Source organism: Scophthalmus maximus, chromosome 11, assembly GCF_022379125.1.
Source record: "Scophthalmus maximus strain ysfricsl-2021 chromosome 11, ASM2237912v1, whole genome shotgun sequence".
Lineage (NCBI taxonomy): Eukaryota > Metazoa > Chordata > Actinopteri > Pleuronectiformes > Scophthalmidae > Scophthalmus > Scophthalmus maximus.
Genome location: NC_061525.1, coordinates 9,749,538 through 9,772,500, shown reverse-complemented (window position 1 = coordinate 9,772,500; position 22,963 = coordinate 9,749,538). Strand labels below are relative to the sequence as shown.

The 22,963-nt window shown below is 39.8% G+C and overlaps 1 protein-coding gene across 5 annotated transcripts in view; it reads right to left on the bottom strand.

Moving 5' to 3' along the window:
* The window catches only part of b3glcta (beta 3-glucosyltransferase a), a 63,644-nt gene that overhangs the window by 1,454 nt on the left and 39,227 nt on the right, over positions 1-22,963 (bottom strand). For 3 of the 5 annotated variants that reach the window (XM_035623563.2, XM_035623565.2, XM_035623564.2), the window contains 5 exons: positions 21,646-21,759; positions 14,696-14,795; positions 14,149-14,268; positions 13,201-13,345; positions 11,093-12,033 (listed from right to left, as the gene is read on the bottom strand). In XM_035623563.2, the coding sequence (XP_035479456.1) occupies positions 11,866-12,033; positions 13,201-13,345; positions 14,149-14,268; positions 14,696-14,795; positions 21,646-21,759 (647 nt within the window). In that variant the 3' untranslated portion in view covers positions 11,093-11,865. Of the gene's footprint in view, positions 1-11,092; positions 12,034-13,200; positions 13,346-14,148; positions 14,269-14,695; positions 14,796-21,645; positions 21,760-22,963 lie in introns of those variants that run through there. The other 2 variants (XR_007031716.1, XM_035623567.2) reach the window with 2 other exon arrangements.

The following is a 22,963-nucleotide window of genomic DNA, read 5'->3' as shown; positions in this document are numbered from 1 at the left end:
ACACAGGAAGGTTTTCCTGCCGCAGCCCTGAAATGGATTTATAGTGTTAGACTAGATGGATGATGTGTCGGGTTTGTCTTTATTTTGGGAATATGATCTAGATTGAACCAGAGGCTAGAAAAATGCACAGAGGTTTGTCTCATAATTTGAATTATTAACAAGGATGGGTCACAAAACAATATTATTAACAATTCTCCAGCTAATCGGAGTCACACAAGGTATTTGTCATTCTTACCAAAGTAAATCAGGAATGATTAGATGTTTCTTGGGGCGAAGCCTGAAAGCAGCAGGTGATGTTGTTATTGGTGAGGATGAAATTGATAAATGAGGTGAGATTGGATATGTCTAAGCAAGAGCTTTGTCTAAGCCCTGAGATTTATGTCTTGTTTTAAGACCAGAACAAGACAAAACAGCTGGTGGATGCAACAATTGGTTTCCAGACAGATGGAAAGTGTATGAGATGTGTAGGTGTAAAGATGCCACTTTACACCACTTTTGTTTTCATTCCAACATCTTAAGGGCTAAATACTGTACCCTGAAGCAAGCCTTTCGATCACTGATCATTTGAACCATTTCCAAAGCCAAACTCGGCTCTGCGACAGCTCGAAATGGCAGCAAGAAGTATCTGTTTATATCCAGAGTTCATGTGTCATCAGCAAGCTGCACACATCATGTTCATGTGTACTAACCCAGGCTCTGCTTGCATTAGGACACCAAGGGGCTGAGAGAGGTAAGAGATGTATTGAGACCAACCTCTGCTGAATGTTGCAGTCACTTGCTTGCTGATTTCCTTTTGTTTTTAATTTTGGCTATTTTACTGTGAGCTACCATGTGCTCAGTGTCTCACTTAGCAGGGGCGGGATACTCCTCTCCACTTCAGCCCGATTTTCTGGTCTGAGCTGCTAAAACAGGTGTGAATGTTCAATTAATATCTTGCCCATGGTGTGGTCGTGTTAATGCTGCTCTGCCACCCTCACCATGGGCTCTAATGCCACCATGTACATATGTAAACTCTTCGTAAATATATAAGAAGAGACGATCAATACATTCTGCAACAGAAGTATGAATGAACATCTTGGGTGCAACTGATCCTAAAACTCATATAGTGTATTCTCATTCATACCATCGGCCAGAGACAAATTCCCCTTCAGTTAAGTTACATGTAAAAGGTCAAAGACGGACAGCTAGGGGACGGTATGAAATTAAAATACAATACATCATATTATTCAGATAAACCAGTTACAATTGACTTAAGTGCAAATCAGGAGCTGGCAGCTTCAGCCACAGCAACGATTTCCTTTTATGCACAGCTAGCCACTTGGCACACTGTGCACGGCACACTGCAGCCCCGGTGCTCTGCACGGCTAAGAGGACTTTAATGGGTTTTTCTTTCCACTTTAGGTTTAGCAACAAAACCTATTGCAAGTCGCTTGTCGGGACATCATCGGAGTCACACCTGCCTCGTTTGAATGCACTTTTGCGAGGTCAGAATTTCACACACGAGAACTTACCCTTGAGGAGATTTATACGGAACTTGTAGCTTTACGCCCTGATTTTTTTGCTTTGAATTCAATTCCGTTCAATTGTATTTGTACAGAGCCAAATCAGAACATGCGTTATCTCAAGGCACTTAACATAGTAAGGTGGAGACCTTACAAGCATTAAAGGGAAACCCAACAGTTTCCACAAGCAGTGTGAGAAGTGGTCCTCATTACCCTTCTGTCTGTCCGCTTGTCTGCTTGTCACAGACACACAAGTTCATAAGTTTGCCATAAGTACATATATAGCAGTACTGTTATAATATTAGGGTGTAAATTATACCTACATCCCTATATTTCACAAAGAGGCGGAGCAAACCTCTTCCAGGGGTTAATAGAGTACTTTCACATCTGTAATCACATGATGTTGACCTTGCATTTTTCTATTGGTGGCTATACTTGGGACATTGGTCTTTTTTGTATTATTATTACCATTGTTATTATTAATATTAGAAATGCATAAACAGGCTTGCCAAGGTGTCATGTTATTAAGGTGAGTATTTATGCACACATTCATGTTACCATTGGCATTGCTTTACTCCAAACCTAAAGATGATCATCACTTGTCGCTTCACTACTGTTCAGCCAATATAATTATTTGTAATAAATATTAACATCTTTGTGTCCGATTCTGGCTTGATATGCACAGTCAGCAATTTTTGCATCATGCTCTTTTTGGACCTTGATGTTTTTCTTGTTGCTGTGATGGCTCTGTGATTCTTGCTGACCGTTCCACATGTGAGGCATGAGGAATTCATCTCATAATGCTAAATGAATGAGAGTTTACAGAGAGAATGGGAGACATGGGATGTGAAAGATGAAGAACTGCTGAAATATCTGTGTTGTGCACGGACAGCAGGACTATGGGAAAGCAGGGGTGAGCACTGTGGATCATTTTCCGGGAGCTGATGCTCCAATTCATCATCCCCTCTCTGTCTGGTTTCAATCTGTCCTCTACCTGTTAATCTCCCCCAGGAGGGATAGCAGGCTTGGTCCTGGCACAAAAGCTTGCAGAAGGGCTGCTTGTTTATCTTTGATTTTATCAACAATCTGCTTCTCTGGAAATATAACACGCCACAAGACGATACAGCTTCAAGTTATGAGGCTGCTGTAAGAAATATCACTCAAAATAACAAGATGAAAATAGAGGTTGGCCAGATGGGCTCATCAAATCAATTTTGGAAACAGGTTATTCCTGGGCATGGTATAACTCACAATAACTTAAAATCATTGAGTGCCTGCCTGGATACACAGACTGTACATACCTCTCAGAATTATATAAGACGGAGATCTCTAATCTCTAATCCTACTTGTCATTTCATTGATTGACACGCTACTGAAAAAGCAAACATCTTTCAGTATCTGCACTTTTTCCTGCATCTGAGCTGCCCTCCTCATGTTTTTTAGTGTACGGGCTTAGAATTTTTCCTGTCATCATTTCATAATTTGATTTTGAGGATGGATCCGAAGGATGAAATTCAGTGATATGTGATAAGTTGGCTTTCTACAGAAATTTACCACACGTAACCGGATTGAGCAACTTCAAACTGAGCCTCTATCAGTGGCTGAAGATCTCTGACTGATGCCCAGATGAATGCAAACTAATAGAATTGACAGGGAGATTCACTCATGCTGTGTACACTTGCGCGGAAGAAGATGTAGAATTTTTTTTCCATATCACATACAATTAATCTCTATGTTCTTAAAGTGGATACAATGCTGCTGTTATTCATGAAAATGGTGTGCAATTTTATTTACATTTTTTGTATCATTCATTTGTCTCCATGAGGATTTATTCGTCTCGTATTCCTAACAGTATCCCTCCTCATTAACAGCGTGAAATGGATTGCTAATTACTTCTGGGATGTTTCAGAACAATGCTTTAGACAAGTAATGTAAACACTCAAGAGACCACAAAGCACGTCGGCCCAGAGGTGACGGCAGTACAATAAGAATCCATTACAACTTTGGCAAAGCAATCATGTCTGGGTGACAAGGTTGCCACAAGCAATGAGGACATGCTTACTTGCATCTGAACTCTGTTTTGCCTTTAACGGCTCCGTGAGGAGCTTGACGCGAGTGTGTGTTCAGTCAAGAACTGCTTACGATTTTTAGCGATGTGTGCGGTGTTACTCCGAGTGGCAATGTTGGTCTGTCAGTCAGTACAACACTGGTCAAGACTACAATATCTCACCACCTTTGGGACAAAGTTCTAAATCTATTATATATTATAATTTTTACCTTGTAAGCATATTTGTGGGCAGCTGTGGCTCGGAGGTAGAGATGACCGCCACCTAACCAGAAGGTCAGTGGTTTCGACCTCCTATTCCCCCGGTCCGCATGCTGAAATGTCCTTGGGCAGGACACATAACCCTAAATTGCCTCTAATGGCGCCGCTGGCAGTGTATGAATGTGACAGGAATAAAGGCGCTAGCCTAAATAGCTGCCCTGCATGAATGTGCTGTCATCAGTTCAAATTATTAATTGTCCAATACCTTGGTTTATTACCAAATACTGTTTTAAGCATACTGTAGCTATTGACATTGCCATTATCTACAGCTGCCTCATGTTTCCTGGTAGGCCTGTTCAGAAAATGTCAGCACACGAACAAGCTAAACTATAATAGTGAACATGCTTTACTCGTTATGTCACAGGTGAAGTCCATTGCTCATGACAGAATTTAATGAAACTCAAGCCACAACTCATTATCCCAATAAACATCATCATCAGTAGTTCATTTGGTACCGCTTTTCTTTCTTTTACCAATTCTAAAATACTGAACCCAGCCTCTGTCGATGTAGAAAATACGTAGAATGAACATGTTCATTACCGCAGAGCCGCCAATCACAGTAATTTGAATTGAGTGGAGCAAGTTGGAGAGAGCCAGACCAATTATATTAAATGTAGGTGGCGGTTATCCAAATGCTGCCTAAACCCAAATTAGGAGAACAAGAGCAAGTTTAGAGGAAGAAATATATGAAGACAGAATTTAATTCTTCTAATTTTATGAATCTTACTAAATATTTGTCAGTGTAAAGCTCTAGAGCTGGCCTATGTAGAGCATGGTGGACATGCCAAGTTAACTTTTGCTGCAAATTGTTGTTTTCCAAAGAAACTGACTACGTATGCTCAAAGGCTCAGCTCAAATAATCAAATAAATTTGAGCTGTCTCTTAGGATATTCACTTCTTCTTAACAGTCCCTGCACAGAGGACTGATGATACCACAGACCTCCACTGAGCTTTAAATGTCACGTTTAATTCAATATTCTGTTTTTTTTGTACTCATCTGTTAAAAGTCTCTGGCTTCATCGCTGCTGTGTGAATTTGCATGAGGCTGGAGTTTCATGAGGCAGAGCAATAATGTTGGAGACAATAAAGATAATGTAATACTGACAGCAATTTAAGTGATATTAATGACCGTTGAGACACATTAGTGTAGAAATATGGCACTGATGTACGGGGATTTAAAGTGAATCACAGAATACATTCATACCTGAGCATCCTGAGACATTTCATCACTGACAGGGGACATAAACTGTGAATGTATGTGTCCGTTATATATGTTTTTCTGCTTACGTGTTGGCAGTGTGCCTATAGAAGAATTACAACACGATCAAATCCACAGCAACTGTACTGACAGTTTCATTGCTCTGATTAAAATTTCAAACACGCCAGAGGATCCACCATAATAATTCTCTCACATTCATCATATGGTGAAACTGGAGATGCAAACGCAGAAAGTAAATAATATTTTCACCTGAAAATAATTCAACCTCTTGTTTCTGTCTCTTACTCCTGAAATTCATTGTGATCAGTTGAAAATAAAGAAGCCTTTTCTAGTTTCACAGTTCAGCGACTGCAGGGCAAACTCCTTTGCTCAATAAGTGCTTGATCTCACTGCTTTCATACTGTAGAAGCACAAGTACAACTCTTACATCGACAATAAAGGCCTGCATGATGAGACAATGAATAAAACAGAAAACTGGACCCCAGCTACAGAGTCATTGTTAAAGTTGATCATTGTAGTCGGCAGTTGAGGGAAGCAAGGCAGTAATTTGCTATGTATATTTTGTGCTCACTTTAGTTTGGCTATAGGTGGGAACTAATGGATTCACCTGTTATTGTCTTCCCTTTATTATGCCTGAATGTTCATATGCTTGCTTTGCTGCTGTTATTTTACAATATAGCCTTCTTGGGGCCGATCCTGTTGAGATCCGATCTTATACAGCAGCTCTGTGGATTTAGTTGTTTAATTCCCGCTGGTGCTATCCATACAGAAAAAGGGAGAGAAAAAAGAAAAATTGCACCCATGAGCACTTAGGATAACCCCTAAAAATGCATATGAAATGTTGCGTTCCACATCTTCCCGCACCTTTCCCATAAATTAAACTACAAGAGCCAAGATAAAAAAAAAAAAAATACGCCGCATGTATGTAATTCGTATTAAGATAACATCAGCAGCCGACCAGGCAGCCGGGTAACTTTGATCATGTGTGCATCAAAGCCAGTATTTACTATTCAGTTGTAGTTACCACGCAGCCGGATGTTTGCCAGCAGTTGTCGATATACAGAGCTGGAGAGGGAGTATTCATGAGGTTTGCTTTCTCTGTATGGTGCCACCATCACAGTGCAAATTATTAAATTAGCAACTGCTCAACAAGCGTTGTCTGCATTGTGAAAAGCCGGCTTGCACGCGAGAGCCAGTAAACCAAAAGCCCACACCGACAGCTAAGCCATGAAAAGTTATTGGTTGCCGCCAAACACAAATAGCTTTTTTAGATTTTAACTTTTGAATTCTTCCTGGGTACTTTGGTTGCTCAGATTTAATCCTGCACTTCATTAAAATGCATGTGGCGCCTTGTTTTAAAACGTATCTCCCCTCTTCCGCCACACCTTGATGTGCATCTGGTTGGGACGAGTGATTGATTTAATTTGCATCACTAACTATACGTAAATAAATAAATAAAACATCACCAATAAAATGCCATAAGAGGATTATGAGCTTTTCTGAAATTATTTCAATTTCAATTTTCACATCCAACATCAAAGCAAGAAACTTTGATGTTCAACATGAAATGAGGAAAGACAACAGTTGTAATTAAGCTTAATATTGTCAAAGAAAATGGGAGAAATTAATCTTACCGCTCATAATTCTATATTAAATATTTAGGCACTAACTACATCCATGCTTGAACATTGTCATAACACCCCATTCATCATCCTTAGATTAAACTAAATGCTCATGTGGATGAACGACTGTTAGATTTGGTTGACCTACTTAGCAAAAAAGCAAGTACAGAGGAAGTGGGGAATCTAATCTTATGAGAGAAATACAAAAATGTTTACATCTGCATTTTATCTTCATCCATGGATTAAGTACATGGTCTGATTGATGGCTCAGTAGTGCTATTAGCATTTTCTTGGTAAAAATAATAAGTTTCAATCAAACATGAAAAGGTCACTCCGCTGAACTTACACATAAAGAACATTTTATTATTTACGAAGAAGACCACTCATCAGTTTTCGATATATGCTCTGGTTCTGAAAGAAGGCAGCCAAGTAAATGTGTAATGAAAGTTCCTATTGAGTTGAATTATATAATAATAATATGAAATGTGGCATCCAGCATTTTTTTTCAAGCAAGCAAAAGTCAAGATATCTGAAGCTCTGCAGCCTTGACTTTAACCATTCTTCTTAAAAATCTTTCTCTTGCAAGTCCACAAACTTTATTAATGTGCAATACAAACTTTTGGGAGCACTCCTTACGTGCTCCTAAGTAAAGCCTACCAACAAATGATAAATAAAACATGTAAATCAACTGCATTCAGGTCATACAATATGGCAACTCAGGATCATGCTGCAAACATCAGAGAGAACTGACCTCATGTGTTGTATTTTGGTGATTTATGTTGATTATGGATGTTTGCTTCTTGCCCCATATATATATATATATATATGTGTATGTGTAGTGTGGGTAGATGATTATCATGGTGCACCCTGAACAGATACAGAGTCTGTTCCCCTGCCAATAAATCAGATTAACTCAGATTGATAGTCTGGTTCTCCACTGCAAAAGCACACCCTGCCTCAAATTCCTATCCCTTACTTCCTTTGTTCCATTTATTTATTCATGGTTATGTACAGGGATTGGATGGATTGAAATATTTGTATCCCCCCCTGTCTATCTTCTATTGCAATGCATGTATTTTATATCATGATTCTGGTCTGCACTGCTGGTTACTATGGGGTGTCCTTTTTTTTTTTTTTTTTACTGTTTCTCGTCCTTGCTGCTGTGAGTTCCATGGGCAAGATAAATTTCTCTCCAAGGGTAATAAAGTTTATTTGATCTAATCTAATCTTCTTTTAGAATAAGCAGCTGGCAGAGAAGTAGAATTCTGAAATATTTTAATCGCTATCAGCAGCCTGACACTATGACAGCATACTATTTATTTTACTATAAAACCAATCTTGCGTTACTGATGGTTAGAAACCAGTTGCACATTGACTTTCAACACACGTCCTTGGCCTGGCTTTAAAGGCAACCTGCCCATTTACCAGGACGTATGCACAACTTGAACTCCTTCTGTATGATCCACTTTGCCTTTTTAAAGAGACCCCTCTCAAGCTCCGTTCTCTAATTGGACACTGAGCTTTATTTCATGAGGCTAAATTGCGCAGGGACAATCATATTACCCTATATATATATATGAACATTATTAATTCACCAGCCATGCCAACAGTCATTATCATGATTTCCTTGTTCCAGATAGGCTCAGGGATGACTCCTGAGGCACACCTTTTGAATGAATAATGTTTAAATTGAGTGCCACATAATTTCACTGGAAGAGATCAATGGGATTCCCAACGGACAGGACAGGATTTTAGACCAAGGCTTCTGTGTCTGCATTTATATTAAACGGTGAACTCACAAACCATGCCCACATCTGATTTATAAAACAGGCAGATTTCTGCCCCTTTGAGCGTGACAGAGAGGTGGAAGTGTAATTGGTCCTAGCCTTATATAAAGTAGACATTAAAATGCAACGAGTTATGAATTAATCTGTTTGCATTCTCAACTTGACCCTTTGCTGAAATTATGCAAATGCTTCCTTTGTGTAAAAGGTTCAGTTTGGTACAAAGCACTACATTAATGGTATTAATGTTACTGATCTAAGTGTGAATAAAAAAATGAAATTAACATCATTCACAGAAATGTTTTTTCATACATAGAATTATATGTTGATTCTTTGACATGTCAGCTTGGTTTGAAAACAAATGGGTTTTTCACAAATGTCATGAAATGTCACTAATGTTTTTGGTTTGGGTTTTAGGTATGAGTCTTTAAGGTTCATCTTCTGGCGACTGTCAGTACAAAAGTTCATGCAATCCAATTTTAGACTGGAACAAAGTAATGTGGACATACCCAGACACATAATTGTCACCTATTTAGTTTCTAAAATGTTACAGCAGTACTGTACACTACTTTGAGTTTGGCAACGACTGCAGCAGCTCTTCTTATTCAATCCCTTTTGGAGGCCCTGTTGGTCACAGAAGAATCCTCGCAGGGAAACACATTCTTATTCAAAAAGCTCCAATTGAAAATCCCAAATCCCAGTGACTCTCCAGCCAAGGCTCTCTGGCTCATATGTTTTCATTCAAATAAAGCTTTATGAATAACAATATGACCATTTGAACCCAAATCTTCCCTTACGCAGACATGTGATGTGATTCAGCTTATTCGTGGTCAGCTTCAAAGGGAGGAATAAAGAAAAAAAAATGACAAAAGGAGTGTCTGCAAAGTATCCCCTCCCTGCTGCAGCTTAGCCCATCTTAGCCTCCTGCAGGGCCGGTTCACCCAAATTACAAAGCATAATGTCCAGTTGTCATAAGAAATATTGATTTGGTAGATAAGGTAGGAAAAAACACTGTAGAGAGATTTTATGTAGATTTTTTCAGTCATATTTCTTAATTTTCAGCACGTTTAAGTACACAAATACAATTTGCTTCACCCCCATTGTGTTGTGGTAGAGGCAGATCTCTCAAAACCTGGACTAACTAAACTTAAACTAACTGCATGACTGGATCCCTAAAAATTCAGTCAGAAAGTGTTGTGCTTACATTTACTCATTTGGTAGAAAATTACCCAAAGCGACTACTTCCGGGGGGCGATATTAAAGATTCAGGGCAGTAGGAGGCCTTGTATGAACGAAGTGTAAAATCTGTTCAGGAAGACAAAGCGCAAGGAGATCAGGTAAAAGGAGGTCACAGTAAAGGCTAGTTAGGCATGTTAGAGGTGCTCTCTTCAAGAGATTGTCCCAGCTAGAAAGGGATTCATGATTCTCGTACATCTTTCCATCATTATAATAAATAAATCACAAAGCCTTAACTGGATGACATGGACAAAACGGACAGTTCACTGAGCAATACTGCAATACTGAAATTAGGTGACGAAGGCAGCTGTGGTGTTTTTTGAAGCATATGATGCAAAATCCCTTAAATGATCATCAAAGCCCTATTTATTGCTGCAGAGTCGATTATTTTAAGAAATGTTTGGATGTCCCTCTGTAGACTGTAGTGCTCTTACCACAGGACACCAATGTCTTCCTCTCAGTGAAAATTGGAATTACTCTGCATAAGTGACATGTTGTGTGGTTTTTAAGCATAATTCCATATAATCATGCCAACAAAATAAAATATAAATAATTAGGGATTTCCCCTTTACACTTTTTCGCCTGTAGCTTGTAGTAGTGTGGAGAGACTTTGAAACAGAATTCAGACCTTAATGTAATGTAAGACAAGTACAGAAAACAAAATCAAGCCGTCTGGTCAATTTTCCTCTGAAGGGGAGAAGTGGATTACAGAAGTATTTTTTGTAACAACTCCAGAACAGTACACTCAACCTCCTACTTCACCATTTTGGACCAGGATTAAAGAAAAAAAATCCAACCCCAGAAAAGTCCAACCTGACTGAGACGCTGCTGCTGCTGCTGACATGCTAGAACTATTGGCGAAACAAGCATGTTTTGTGGACTTACTTTGAATTATGCAGAGGATTTCCCTCAGTGCAAAGCACCTTCTTACCACCACTCATCACCCCGTGTGGATGAAACCCTTGAAGAATATAACTTGTTTCCTGCGAATAGGTTACAATTCATAGGTGCGTTAGGAGATGTCTACTTGACTTATTGCACTACTTCAAATGCCTGAGGCCAATAGACTTTTCATGAACTCGAGCTGGCCTACTGGGCTATTAGGGCAGTGTCAATTTATCACCACAAATACAGGAGAAAAAAAAAATCTGTGAACAGAGGAGCAGTTTTCTACATTACACTGTAAGTGAAGAGTTCTGCCATGTTAACATTTCAAATTTAGTTCAGTTTAATTAATTTCAGGCCTTTCATAATCCTAAAAGGTTTTTCTAAAGCTTCCTCAACCCCTATAAGGCAGCAGCAGTTGCTTCCAGTTTTTTCTTCTTCCTGAGAATGAAGCATTATAAACTGCAAATTGACTTTTCCACATGGCAAACAGCCAGAAAAAGGGTTTCAAACAAGACTCAAAGTCTTGGAAAGACCTTTATTAATGGTCAGCAATTGAGTCGGCCAATTAATTATGTGAAAAATTGGTACTGATATTGATAAAACATCAATACCTCAGGATATTATAATGTTTTACTAGTATGTCCATGAAAATATGATGTGTGTTTAGTTAGGTTTAAAGAAAAGGTAGGGCATTTAAAAACTACATGTCTGGTACATTTTGGTAGTAATTAAAACCCCCTTTTGCTTCAGACAGCTTTAATCCTGCTTTTTAGTCACATCAAACAGCCTGTGAGCATACTGTTGTTTCACCATCTCGCCTCAATTAACCTTTAATGACTTCATATTTTATACAATCATATCATAGAAAAGAAAAGGAAAGAATTCTCAAATATTTATACTTTTATGTCAAAATAGAGCACATTGTACAGCTTTAATGACCCTTCTTTAAAAGATTAAACATCTCCCAGAGAAGAAGATATGCTCCGCTGTAAGGTTCAGATTGTTCTTAAGATATAAATATACACACATCATGTTCATGTTTCCATAATAACAATAAGCTCAACATGCAACTCATGAAACACAAATGAAAAGACCCACAAATTAAGTCATGGACACACACTTGCATGGCCACTCTTAATTACAGTTCAACATTAACAATACAAAAACTTCTACATCTGTGAGGGACAATTCAGTTCAATGACTCCATAATACGCACGCACGCACGCGCACACACACACACACACACACACACACACACACACACACACACGTCATGTACTTAACATTATTATAATTCCGTCTTGATACTCTGATTAAGTCCACCTAAAGGTTTTGCCCACAAGTCGTCCTTAAGCCATTTGTTGAAAACAGCAACCGGGTCGATGTTCCAGTGTTTATGGAAAGAGATGGGCACCTGGTGAGCTAAGAAGTCTCCGGCATAGTCCTCTGGGCGTGCCTGAAAGGTAAGATTAAATACAGCTATTTATATTTGGATGCAGTCAGAAGAGACTGCACACTGCTGTAGAGAAGAAGTGAAGGAATAAGTATACATCCACTGTATACTGAAAACCAAGCATTTCCAGAACAGTATGTTTATTTACTGGCTGATTCATTGACGGAGTGACCTATAATTAAAGGTTAAATGAAAATAACGGTTTGTCTACTCAACAGAAAATTGGTGCTTTAATATAAAGTCCTGCATTCATGATGCACGCACACAGGTTATTAAGTAGTCCTCCTTTCAGGACTTTGCCTCTCATTGACACCTTGCTCATTCTTTTGTGGTTTTGTTAAGCCGGGACAAATGAAACCAAGACATTTTGACACGTCACAGTAACAAATACAGTTGTCGCAACATCAAGTCATAATTAAGAACAGGACACTCAGATTGCCTTGCTCTGACAGATTTGACTTAGGAATGTGGTAGGGCCTCAACAGGGTTTTGAATATGAATGTCGCACATGAGTAAGTTCAAATTCGTTGTTTTAATTAACTAAGCCCAAATTTAATTGATGTACTGATCTATTGTTGATGATGCACAGTATTTTTAGGATCACACAACCAACTCTGCAACACTGTTGTCTGACGTCCTTATTTGCAAAAGCAAAGCAAAACCAGATAACATATAACTACTACACTTTTAAATGAGTTGAATTTACTGTATCAGTATTAATATTGGATATCATTTAGATGTGAATAGGGTTCTTCTGTCTGTAGCTATTTTTTGCCAAATGGGAGATATTGTTGCTGTCAGAAATTCCCAATATCACAGACTTAGAATCACAAGCACAGAGAACTACTCATGATTACAGAATGTACAGTAGTTGATCTGATCAGCCGCAAAACCTGAAGAGACCTGTGTGGGTGTGAAGGGCCTCTAAATATCAGATATCAGTCAGTTGGGCTTTCTACAATGAATAAGATAGAGGTCTTTATCTTTCTCGGAGTAATGAGATGGTAAAATCTGTTACGAAATCCGACTGTTAACAAGGCATGGAGCATCTCACAATAAAATGTCCACAATAAAGATGCCAGGGACATTTCATATGATGCTTATATTGTTTGTGTGACATACAAACAGAGAGAGACACAAAGAATTGTAGTGCAGGAGTGTGATAACAACCTGATGGAAGAGTGGACTGTGTGTGACAGGAAGTCCGAGAGCATTGAGGCACATTCCCAGCACCATGTCATCCGGCGCGTCATTGCTGTAGCATTTGCAGCCGCTGTTAATAAGTCGGACCACGGCCTCCCTGCTGAACACCATACTACAGCAAACACATACAAATGAGTAGATAACACACTCGATTTAGCCGCACTGTAAATCATCATCTTCGAGGCCGTTATCGACCTAATACTCTTCCTACCTAATTTATTCATTTGGCGAGAGGGCAACAGTGTAGGGAGAGAAGCTGCAAATCTAACGGAGCGGGAGGTGTGTATTTTCTCTGTGCACAACAAATGATGTGACATCTCTTTGAAAAGAGAGGCAATTACACATGAACAGACAAATTTCCGGCTGCTAGAAAAAGCGCTCATTGCCACTCAAAACAGTTTTTTAGGAGATATCACTTTTGGGAAAACTGGCAGTTGCAGTGTTGTAAAGTGTCAGAGCAACTGAAGTGTCCCTAAATAGAAGTTTTTCACACAGCTCACTCACTGCTGCAGATTTATCTATAGCACAGCTGACAAACAACTCGTGCTTCTTGTCCACTTTCACTTGCGTGAAATACGAGGCCTTTAAAATACGAATGTTGTGGCATTGCGGCCATTTTTGTGCTATTTCTTTTCACGCAGTAACCAACGGTTTCTTTCCGTGTGAGTATTAAGTATTGGATCCCTGTCTTATCTTATGATCTGAGGACTGTTTACTGCGTTTCTCTTTCTTTTTTTTTATCAAGTATATTTACTCTAATGCACACTGCAAGCCAAAATGTCCCTGAAGGGAGCAACACACTAAATTGAAACGGTTTATCTGTAGATTACAGATTGCAGATTCTATTCTATAGTCCCTCTGCGGCCTCTGTATCTATCATCATTATTCCCCGAGCATGTGAAATGTGAAACTCACCCTCCACCCCCTGTGATGTAGCTGTAGCCGCCTTGGCTCAGGCCGTAGCCGTACCTCTCCCCTAGACACACTGGTTGAGAGGAGTCGTAGCAGCTCAGCAAGACTCGCAGTCGGGGGAGGCTGCAGAGAGCACAGATCAAGCTCATCACACACTCATCATCACACGTCGATGCGTACACACGTATGAAACTGTTCATTTAGAGGCTGAAGAAACTGCTCTCCCTCAGGCACTCGCTTCCACATGAAGAGGTAACCTGACAGATATAAAGCGAAGCCGGCTGGACTTGAATTTACTGGCTGGGCTTTTTAGATGTTCGACAGGATGGTAATGTCTCTGGAACTCATTTTCCCAAAATGACTTCACTCCAGGTGGGTTTTTTTTTTATATGGCTGTGAGTCAAAATCTGTTGGAACATTCATGAGTAAATGTCAGTCAAACTTGAAGAAGGATGAAAGCATGCCATTTAATGATTGACAGACTGTGGGACAGATGAAACAGGTGAGAAAGACGATGTTTAAGAACCATTTCCAGATCATGAAGATATACCTGATGAGTGTGTCGTCGTCCACGACAAGGAGCCACTTGGTGTTTGGGACAGAGCTGCTCAGGAATCTCTGGAGGATTGCAAATGTTTTCCCACAGTGGCCTGTAAATTCAGACATACTGTCAATACTGGCCAGTACGACTTAATCACATATTGACCATGTGCTGTACTGTTGTTTACAAAGATAAATGAGCCCGTAACTGAAAGAAAACACACTTGGCATTATTGGATATTTACACACATTTAGACACACACACACACGCGCGCACGCAGAGGACAACAGCTCTGCCCAAAAAAAAAAAAGACAAATGAAAAAATTCTTCTAACAAAATAGGATTTGACAGGTGACACAGGCTCGCCAACAGTTACCATGAGAAACTATACAAAAACAGAAACTTTTTAGCTAGAAGACGTGAGTCACGGCTCCATGTTCAGTTCAGCGAGCCAATCAATGTTTCATTGTGAATGGCTCAGGTGGTAATCCAGCCTGAGTCATTTTAATAACGTGTTAAATGCAGCCAACGGCAATTTATTTTAACATTGTGGAAACTGATGCGACAAACTATTCACTAATTTGACTATTATAGGAGTATATTATATAGGAGCCTTTGAGGAGGCAATAAAACCACAGCTAACAAGAGTGAACTACGTTGCATTTGCAGCTTTTATTTATCTTCCAGCATTGAGTTGACAGTTGAAGTGAGAACAAGCCTCGGTGTAGCATCGGCTACTTCAGCAATCAAATAAAAGATGATGCGTTTGAAGGGCTGTCGCTTGAAATGACTTTTGCTGTTGATCGTTCTAGGTTTTGAATTGCACTGCATTCAAATAAAACCCTTCTTAGGAGAAAGTTATTGCTTTTAAGTCTTAAGATGTGTCTTCTTGTGAGAAAAAGGAGAAGCCGTTATCCCTGACATCTCAAAGACATAATGAGCTAAGTTTGGCATGACGGGCCAGGAAAATCAAACTTTTACTCTGGTATGTTTGACATGTCTGCCAGATGGAACAAAATGTTCCGCCAACTCCTGAAAAACAAACAGTGATGTGGCGCTGGCACAACAAACACAAGCAATCTAAAAGAAATGAAGCCATCAAAATCCAAATATCTGCACGCCATCATGGCTGAGAGCTGAGACATGGAAATCCCTGGTGGCAAGCATCACAAAGAACAGTGACGCCCTACTGTTTTATTTATGAGGAACCCAAGGTGTCTTTTCGCCCCACTTGTATCTGAATATGGAGTAAGAAAGGAAACCTTGAACTGCTGACTGAAATAAAATCCAAAAATGTATATTTTAGAGGCAGGTCTCCGGAAAAACCCAGCAATCGTATTTCTAGCTGAGGGTCAGTGATGTTCAGGGTCCCAGAAGCATGCAGTGGATTCCCTTGATCATGTGTCAAGCAGAATCTATAATAAACGTATCAATATAAAAGTGAGAGATCTTGAACATAACACCATAATATCACCACGACACACTTGACCGTGAATAGTTTGTTTATTAACTTAGTTCCCATGCCATGTTCACATTTCAGGGTCTTGCATCAGCGCTCTCCTCAGACTGTCGAAAATGTGTTAAACCTCTGACTGTTGAGTTTATTATTCCATTGTCGAAATATTTAGGAGTTTTGTTTTTTCTCATCAGCCCGAGTCTTTCTTTGCAACTTCAGATTGCAGAGTAATGAATATAGGCTCAAAGTTATTTTCTACACTAAGATTCAAGTGAATTTTTTTTGTTTTACTTGTCGTCAAACCTCTTTTCCATTGGAGAATCAAGAATTATCCAGTAAGCTCCATCTATCAGGTTGTGTTCATCACATCACAGATTCGATAGTTCAAAAACCTCTGTCTTCAAATATACATAAATATGATTTTCAGAAATGCTGTATTTTGACATTTCACACATAGATACATTAATGTATGCCTATAAGAGTTGGCCCAAAAAAATCAATGGAGTCAGAGGAATCAACTGAAGGTGAAAAAATTATAGATTTATGACGGTGGCTACAGATTCCTGACGTATTGATGCTTGTTGACTGTTCATGAACTCCAAGGCTGCTCTCAGCAATCATTAACATAATCCCTGAGGCCTTGGGAAAGGAGTAGACAGATTAAAACAAAAGAAATGGAATAAATTATATATGGGCTGACTTTAATTCAATTGTATTCTGATAAGGGATTGTGTATGATTTGGCTATTTAGTATAGAGGGACAGATAAACATTTAATTGAATCGAATATCATTTCAGTGCATGCTTATCTGATTATTGCAGCACACAGAGGCTTCATGCCCCAAGTGACTGACTTCATTGCACATTTCTCTTTACAGCTACAGTATAACACTAATTCTATTTTCAGATGTCATGGTGTTCAAGGCCCAGTAACCTTTTTTCAGACTCCAGCAACTGTAAAAATGCAATCTACTGTACTTACTCCCGACTGTAAATGGTATTATGAGTTCTGTTTGTTTGACATTATGTATAGTTATTAAACTGACAGCATAGCTTCAGGATCTGGCCACTTTCCATACGAGAGAAAATCCTTCTGCCTTGATGATGAACTTTGGACGGCTGCCAAAGTTCCAAAATTTGATTGTTGAAAAAAAACAAAAAAAAAAAACTGGCATGCATTGGAAAGCAATTAAAGGGAAGGAAACACTCTCTCCTAGATGATCTATTAGCGAAACCTGGCCAACACTGGCTTCAGAAAATACTAATACAAATTGTTTGAGAGGAGCAGAGCCATGGCTTTTTTTTCTAGAGTAAAACATCAGGCTCAGAGGTGCGTCACAGCTACTCTCAGTACCTCGGGTTAGGCAACATGTTGAGTTATGCAAATCAGAGGCCAGACTACTTCCACTTGAATTTGTTGTCATGGCACATGGCTGCCAGACTTTCAGCTCGGCAGTATGCAAACTGTGAATGTGAACACACCGCCTCTAGGCCTGACCCCAGTATCTGCTTTACAGTGAGAGAGGATATCGTAACAAATGTGGAATATTGATGTTGCTCTGCTCAGTGGTAACGACTGAACACGTACTAAAGCTGCAACAATTAGTTGACGTTAACAATGGAACCCTTGGTACTGTGCTAATCTCATTATCAGACTTTAATGGCTTCTCTCAGGGTGTAAATAAACCCCACCGAAAACCAGCCTTTTTTGACAACCTTTGCAGCCAGACCCCTAGTAGAATCTCAGTGAGCCCATGTGAGAATGCAGCAGGAAAATCTCCTGAGGATTCACTGCGAGCGAGTGGGCGTGTTGATGACTGAAGAAGAAAACGCTGCTTTCCGCAGCCGGATTATCGCCATGTCCTGCCTCCTGCATGCTCTACCCAGATCCCACAGACTGTTGCAGAAATGTTCCTGTTGGTGTGAGTGCATCTGACCTGGACAATCTCCTGCTGTGCCTGTGAAATGTGAAGGGCAGACTACCATTCTTCCGGACGATTTCCGAAGTTCATGTCCGAAAACAGCTTCTGTCATTGTCACAGTTACAAGCAGATTGATGATGAATTGGACCTCCAATACGGAGTGGTGTTTCAGATATTATGTGACTGTTGTAAATGCAGGCAGCATTAGAAACACCTCTATTAATCAATCTATTACGCAATCAGAAAGATGAAGTCATAAGTGAGAGAAAATGCAACAGCAGTAACAGTTGAATTTCTTATTCAAACGTTTGGCCTCTTTTAGCTTTTAAAACGGTCTCTGCACAGTGTTCCTGCACTCTCAGACACTCACTGTATGACACAACTAGGCAGCAACATATTTAATCAGGGTTTAGGATCTTAAAATAAACGTACGTCATATAAAGTCAATTTAAGTGGGTTGCTTTCAGTCAGACGTGACAATAACACATTACTAATGCCTTACATGCTGCAGAGTGGCACTGTAGTGGCCTAGGGGACTGGGCTGTCACCCTCCTTTTACTCTTGACACATCAGACCTCCGACTTTACAATGGTCGTGCCATCTCAGGTCTCGAGTCTCACAATATACTCGCCGTTGAAATGATGTAACCTACACACTTATTTGCATGTACTGGTGGCATATTCAATAATAGAGACGAAGCAGCAGGCTAGATGAAAAACAGATGTGTCGGTTTGCTCTTCGCAGACCAACACTACAGTTGCAGTGTTAAAACTCCTCAATCGCTGCGGATTCCTGGTGGGGATAAAAGTATTCCGCATGCGACATCAAGGGTTGTTTACCATTAAGATGTGAAATCAGTTTGCAATCAGATTTGAGCACCTAGGGTGAGATCCATTTTCAGTTATCTGATCACACTTTCTTGAATCTCATTAGTAAAATCTGATTAAAAAACAAAAAACAAAAACAATTTAAAGGTTCCAGTCAGGTGAGTGTGCCCAAGACCTGGTAGCACTGACAGTTGGCACATGCAGAAGTATCTGTGCTTCAGTGTCAAGAAGATGAAGGAAATGGTAGAGATTTCGGAAGTTGCACATCAGCAACAAACTGGATCGATAACAGAGTAACCTCGCTGGGTGGATTGACATCTATTCTTGACGAGGCTCTGCTCTGCTCTGCAAACAGACTAGTCCACATGTTCCAGGAAGCAGCAAGTGGCAGTTTGCCTCAATGCAAATAGGTTGCAAAACACATCCCTGTTAAAGACCTGAGCTGCCTGGAGACGGGGACAGCAGGGAGACTGGAGACACACGCTTTTGAACAACAACCCTCACCCTTCCCACAGTGGGCTGAGAGCGGTTGCAACCCATGCATCATCCCATTAAGGTGCAACATGAGAGTTCTTTGGGTGCCATTATGTGCCGACAGCCATTGGACTGTAAAATCATTTGCAGCCAAATGGCCCCGGCCTCAGGCAACCAGGAGGGTGCTGGAGCAGAGATCTTGGGCTGTCTTTACAAACGGTCATGGGCCGCTTTGAACATTCTTATGCTCTATTTACATGTTCTCGTGCACGTTTCTGATTATTGTACATTATGCATTACCATAAATTCTATATGAACAAGCATGTGACATGCACCTAAGCTGAATCTGGCCTTTATCTAGCCATTGATTACTTAATTCAACTGTTTACTGATGCAACCATCATTTCTGATGATGGAACTTAAAGAGGCAGTAAGCGATTTTAATCCAATACACTTTTTGTAAAGTAACAAATAAAATTGTGCGGACCGCACATCACAACACTACGTGTGCAGTTTGTAAACATCACTACCCGACACGTTGAGAATCATGCTGGCGAATTACACTCCAACTTAGGTGTTTTCCGTCTCACATAACCGAGGCTGCGGGTTCGCGGCTCGGCCAGTGCAGTAAAATCCTCAACAACAACAAAGAGAGAGACAAGCTTTCTCCAAAATCCCTTTTTTCTGCCCCTTTAGTAACAAATCAGACAATGTCTCGTCAGCGATGACTCAGCAAAAATGAATCTTGCAGACACATAAATTCCCGAGTGACAGGAGCTGCACTCGAAAAACTCGTCTGAGGATAAAACCTTCAATCAACCTAACTACCTAACATACCAAGATAATATTAATCATCATCATCATCATTATCACTTCTGGGCACGGTAAATTACATTTTACTGCATCTTCTTACCCAGCAACATCCTCTAACTTCTCCTCAGGGAGATGATCTTCCACACTCTCCTGAGGGAGAAGCTGGAGGATGTTGTTGACTTCAAGCTTCCCCTAAGGGGACCAACAAACTCTGTCCTGTTGGAGGATGTGCCCTCCTCCGTACCTCCTTTTTGGGCTTTGTTCCCAGATGTAGCCTCTTAATGCAGGGGCGCAGTGGTCGATAATGTCTGAGCTCATGACTTTCTTGGCTTTTAAATTAGATTTTTTTATATTGGGTTTTCCTTTTCTGTATGGTACTTGGTCTGTATCTGCTTGTTGCATATGACAACATGTTATTTGTATCTCATAAATCCTAATAGGATAGATCCATGTAAAAATGACAAGTTTGACGTATTGTGTGCTGAACTATTTCTTGGCCAGGTGCGGTGACTTGTCTCAACTGTTTGTCTGGCAACCCTGCAGTGACGACAAGACTCAAGAAAGTCACTGCTTGTTGCTGAGAAAAAAGTCTGCCACATGAACTCTTTGTAATACCAGTGAGCTTTAGAAGTCTCAGTATGATTTTACCTTTGGGCAGGTCAGGCTATTTTGTTCCCCTTTTCCAGTCTTTATGCTGAATGAATATTTAACAAAAGGATACAAGAGTAACATTGATCTTCTCACCTAAACTCACCAAGAAAGTAAGTTAGTAAAAGTGAGTAAAATGTATTTATATAGAGCTTTCACAGGCAGAAGTCACAAAGTGCTTTACAAAGGTACAAAGTCTATACAAGTCCTTTCAAAATGACAAACTATTCCTTTAAACAACCCTATAATAAGGCTTTGTAAACATGGACCCAACCGCCTGTCAAAGTTCAAAATGTTAAAGTGTGCTGCGGGTAAAAAAATAAACATCTGGAGCAAAACCTTTCAGTTGTTAAAGTACAGACCAGAACAGTGCGTGGGGGGACATTGGCCAAACGTGTGGTGCCGTTAATAACCTTCAGTCAGGGGACAGCTTCTTAAATTCAAGAACAATCACAGACCCATTAATCCCCTCTCTATAAAAAGAGCATATGATAGTTTAAAAAATGCATCTCAACATGTTTAACTTAAAGCTCTAAAATAACGGACTGAAATCTGTTATTTACACAGTGGACGAAATGACAAATATGAGGTTTTTAGTCACTGCTGTGCTGACTCCATCTCACTTCAGTTCAAATTCTCCTGCAATAATAACTCTGAATCGCAGGGGCCATCTCATCACAAGGTTCCAGTTATAAAAATATTTCAACTGTAGTTTGCCATTTCATTTTTTCATGTACCTCTATAGAAGCAGCTAACCTTGCACCATTACAGAGGTCCCACTGTATCTATTTGGTTGGACTGAGGCCAAAGGAGCTCTTACCTCTTTCAGTATTTGGTATTCCCAAATTAATGGTTGGTATTGAAGGATCGGCATGGTCACTGTAGTACTCTAAAAAAAACGCATCCTTTTCCCAAGTCTTCTTTATCACTGGAACTAGAGCAAAGGGGGGGGGGGGAAATCAATACATAGTGTTCAATATGTTTCACAACTCTTTGTGGTCGAGACACCCAGAGTAAATGATTATTTCAGATTTATTGCAACACATGTTTTCCCTGGTGTTTCTGTCTGCTGTTGGTAAAATATTCTATGAAAAACCACTGAATATATTAAGCAATACATCATCAGTAGAGACAAGAGGGAGAACAGATTAAATTGAAAGAAGATGGTGAGATGAAATCCTTTAATCCTTCCACTCTGTTGAATATCAGGATTACTGCAAAACTCGACAGTATGTTCTCATGCTATAAAGAAACCCCCAACACTTTCTTATTTCAGATTGGAGGAGTTGAATCCTTGGCACTTAGTGGTCCTCGTTAGTCATCTTATTAATGGTTATTCCAAATGAAGTCATGCAACTTTAAAACTGTAACTAGTAAAACAAGGAGCATTTTTTTCAGCAGTTGTATTTCTGAGCTTGGAAACCAAGCATTTTGGTCCTCTAAAAATAAAAAATGTATAAAATATTAATGATAAAAATGATAACTTTTTTTGTCAGGCTGTGCTCGATCCCCGGAAACAAACTGCGAGCTGCGGCCTTTTGACTTTTTGTTTTCTGTTGAAAATGAGCAGAGATCATTGTATTTGTATGTGCCTTTTCCTTCTATTTATAGACACTGGCGTTTAGCGTAGCTACAGTATTAGTGCATAGCACTTATCTTAAGCTGACCTAATTCCCGACGTCATACTTTCAAGTTTTCCTATAGATTGGGATCTAAAAGAGATTTTCTGATGAGTTTCTGAAGTGTCCAAGCGAAGAGAATGATGGTGCTGGGAAACACTGAAGACTCAGAGATCTGCAGCAGCAGCTTAAGGCTGTGTTCAACCATCTTGAATCAAAGTGGCATATTCAGCATTGTAGGAATGAACCACAAAAACTGAAAGTTGAGTTGCCTGACCATTGCTGCCTCTAAAGGCTTTTGGAGACTTAAATCACACGAAACGAAAAACCTGCCTTACAGTAGTCCACAACAAAAGATTTGATTAAGAATGTGAAATGGAATTTTACGAACCAAATATCATGTAAATGTATTTGTAAAAGTCATCATGTTAACAATATCAGGCTACTGGTAAAGCAAACATGAAATGTAAGTGACCAGATGATATGAGAAACCTGTTGCGGATGAAACAGAGATGAGTG